Genomic DNA, 3,533 nt, shown 5'->3' with positions numbered 1-3,533 from the left:
CAGCTTGTCTTCCAGTGGTCCTTCTGGTGGGGTCGTCGTGGCGGGCGTGACAGGGAGACGCTCTCACCAACTCTTTTTTTTAACACGGTACAAATTCAAGCGCTCATATACACGCGCATACACTTACTTCTATGAACGCACACCCTACCCCTAGGAGCACCTCCGAAAGACTGAGCCGACATATCATTTTAAAATTGACGAAGTCACCGTAGGCGTCTCGTCGTCGACGGAAACGTCTCCTCCCACTGAATGCGTCTCGTCGAAAATTCTGAAATAAATCCAGAAATAAATGCGAGCACCAAGACTTTGAACCCTGATGGACTGAGGATACCATAGTCTGTCTAACTATCCAACCATAGATTGGTTTGCGATGCTCCCACCAACTGGTTCGTGCGTAGCCATGTGAAGTTGAAAACCAACATTATTAGGCCCCCGCGCTGCAGGAAGGAAGTGGAGAAAGTGGTGGTGCCTTGCGTCGCGCGGCACCGCTCGATCGGGAGACTGTTTGACCACAGTCCACACAGGATGCGATGCGAGCCCTCATGACATCGATGGTCAATAACAGTGGGCCAAATACGTACCGTACCAATCTTCCACGTGCGTCTCCTCGCTGGTGCGTGCTTGATTGTTTGCCGCCTTTGTGGTCTTGTACGTCACGCGTGACGTGACCTTTTCCCGTGCGCCCCAAGTTGCCTCGATCCTTCTTCTTTTGCTTTATTATTAATAATTTTTCCGCGCTTCAGCTTGCATGCTACCAAGTCTAAAGTCTAATCACCCCTTGGACTCCCGCGCGTTCGTCCACCAGGGCCTGTCTATATAAACGACCGGGCACGCGCCTCAACTCGACCCTCCCACACAACTACACAAGTCCCAAACCATCTGCAAGCATCATTCATCCTAGCTAGGCTCCTAACTTACTTGTACCTTACTTATTAGGCAAGGAAGCAACGGCAGCAGCAAGAATAATTGAGGAGAAGGAAAGGAGGAGCTGATAAGCCATGGCGTCCATGATGGGAGGAGACTTCGTGGAGGCCTACGTGCTCAGGAATGCCTACAAGGAGAAGCTCAGGCGCATGGACCAAGCCGAAGCGGCGCTCGACGGCGCAAAGAGCGGCAAGGACAAGGAGGCCGCCGGCGCCGCTGGAGAGAAGAAGACTGCTGGTGGTGGTGGAGCGAGCAGCAGGGGAGGATTCTTTGGCCTCATGAAGAAGAAGGTGCGCCCCAAACCCAAGGCGGCGGCGACTTCCCCTTGAATACTGTATTTGCGATGCCACGAAATTGTAGGCCGCAGCTTTCTTCTAGCTAGGAGCGTGTGTGTGTGTGTAAGTTTGTTCTTTCGATCGTTTAGCTTCTCTTGGAGGAGTGTGTAAAGCAAAACCTTTTGTTATTTGGTAAAAAAAAAGTTGAAAAAAGTTACGCCAAGAGTAATCCTGCATCAATTGAGTTGACCTCCCTTTCTACTTGTCTTTTTTTTTTGCGAAGCCGTTTCTACTTGTCTTGGCTGTTTGATTCCTCGTTCGTTCGGGCTAAGCATTTCTGTTCAAACAAGGTCCCATGCATAAACTGCCCGACTGCATTGACCTGAGTTCATCGTTTCCTAGGAAGTAAATTGCTGAAAGCCACCACATTTGTGCACGGATACTGTAAAACGACCACTTTTGTCAAAAATTACAAAAAACCACCACTTCCTCGGCAAGTGAGTAACAAAAAGCACTAAACGTGCTGTGAGACGCGACTAACTGAGGATCTGACTTATCGGGCCCACCTGTCGGAGCCACGTGGCAAAGGGCAAACGGCATAGCGGAAACGGCCGTTATTCCCCGCTAGTTAAGCCCAGCGCGCCGGCCCTGGTGCTCTCATTCCCCTCCCTCTCTTCTCTGTTGCACGCGCAACCATGGCAACTACTCCCTCAGGCGATGTCCAGGGTAGTGACGACGACGGCTCCAGATCCGGACGGAGTCGCGGGCGGGACCTGCTTGGGGTCGACTATGAGTCGTCCTCCTCAGAGGACAGCCCTCGCCGTCGGCTGCAGCAGTCGCCCCTACTAACGCCGGCGACGACACGTACGGCCTCTATCTCCTTCTCCTTCTGCTTTTGTTTTATGATTTCTTTTTCGTTCTTGAGGTTTAGGTCGATCTAGGGTTTTGTATTGCCTCTGAATTTAGTCCTGATTAGGGATTAAGTACAGATTAGAACCTACAATTATTTTGTTCTACAAATTTTGTGTATATTTACATTGTTAGGATTGCAGTGTACTTGTGTTGTACAAATTTAGGTAATTACACTGTTAGGATTATATTCCAGTTGTACTATGTGTTGTTCAAATTTATGTTATAGTAACTTGTACATTTTAATTGGTATTGTAGGTCGAGCTATGAGCAGTGGGACGTGCATATTGATTTTGAAGGGATTAAATACATCAGGACAAAGTTCTTTAAGAAAGACATAAGATATTACAATCTTATGTATGTGCTGCTTGACAATGGGTATAGTTTTTCAGACTGCCTCTATTACATGAGCTATGGTGGAATAGGATTGGATGGTTTTAATCTGCTTGACAGTCAGATTAAGGTGGATGAAATGCTGAGGCAATACCAGGACATCAGGAGGATCACATTGTCAGTTACTAAGGGCAAGAGGCAGCAGGCAATTGTTGTGTCTCCAGCAAAGAAGGGAAAGAGAAAGGCAGCAGAATCAGTTCAGATATCTGATGAAGAATATAGCAGTGATCCTGATATAGTGTTTGCAGTTAGTGAAGATGGTGTGGCCCATAAGGAATTTGGTGATTATGTTGGTTCAAGTTCAGGCAGAGGCACAGATGAGTTTTTGTTCCTGGGCACACAGCAGAGTGTAAATTACCAGCCCATCCAAACTATGCCACCTCCCCAGACAGAAGCTTATGATGAATACCATAACTCTCAGATAGAAGACAGTGCCAATTATGCAGACATGGATCTGGATTCAGAAAGTGAGGAGGAAAATAGCTCTAATGAAGATAGTGCAGACCTGCAGTCAACTGTAGCAGATATGAAGAAGGCAGCACTACACTTTGAGGGTGACACAGAACCAGAGGACATTTATGATGTTCCTGAGGAGCAGGAAGAGGAAGAGCACACTGAACAAGCTCCAAATGTAGCTCAAGAAGAACATTTCAGTGAAGATGGAGTACTGCAGCAGCCTGTGCTTAAGATTGGAAAAAGAGTGGGGCCAACAACAAGAACACACTCATCAGCCAATGATCCAATTGAGCCTGACTGGTTTCCCTCAGGTGATGAGGATGAAAATCTTGGTTTTTTGGACTCAGAGGATGATGATGGCAATGAGCCTATGTCTTTTATTATTCCCTCAGGAAGGAAAACAAGAGCAGAGAAGACAAAGCTATGATGAAAGCAAACTCAATCCATAGCAGCAATTTTGTTTGAGGCTATGTTTCAAAGATGTGTACCAATTTAGGAGTGATGTACTTAACTTTCACATCAAGCAGCTGAGGTCTTTCAGATATCACAGGAACTGCAAAGACAGGGTCATTGCTT

The 3,533-nt window shown here is 47.1% G+C and overlaps 1 protein-coding gene across 1 annotated transcript; it reads left to right on the top strand.

The window, feature by feature from the left end:
• The first annotated feature begins 833 nt into the window (after nt 1-833).
• Nucleotides 834-1,416, top strand: LOC123140962 (uncharacterized). Its single transcript, XM_044560219.1, has one exon. The coding sequence runs from the start codon at nt 999-1,001 to the stop codon at nt 1,251-1,253; it is 255 nt and encodes an 84-aa protein (XP_044416154.1). The 5' UTR covers nt 834-998; the 3' UTR covers nt 1,254-1,416.
• Nucleotides 1,417-3,533: the final 2,117 nt, after the last annotated feature.

This window comes from Triticum aestivum, chromosome 6D (genome assembly GCF_018294505.1).
Source record: "Triticum aestivum cultivar Chinese Spring chromosome 6D, IWGSC CS RefSeq v2.1, whole genome shotgun sequence".
Lineage (NCBI taxonomy): Eukaryota > Viridiplantae > Streptophyta > Magnoliopsida > Poales > Poaceae > Triticum > Triticum aestivum.
The sequence above is the reverse complement of the archived record's forward strand: the minus strand, read 5'-3'. Positions and strand labels throughout refer to the sequence as shown.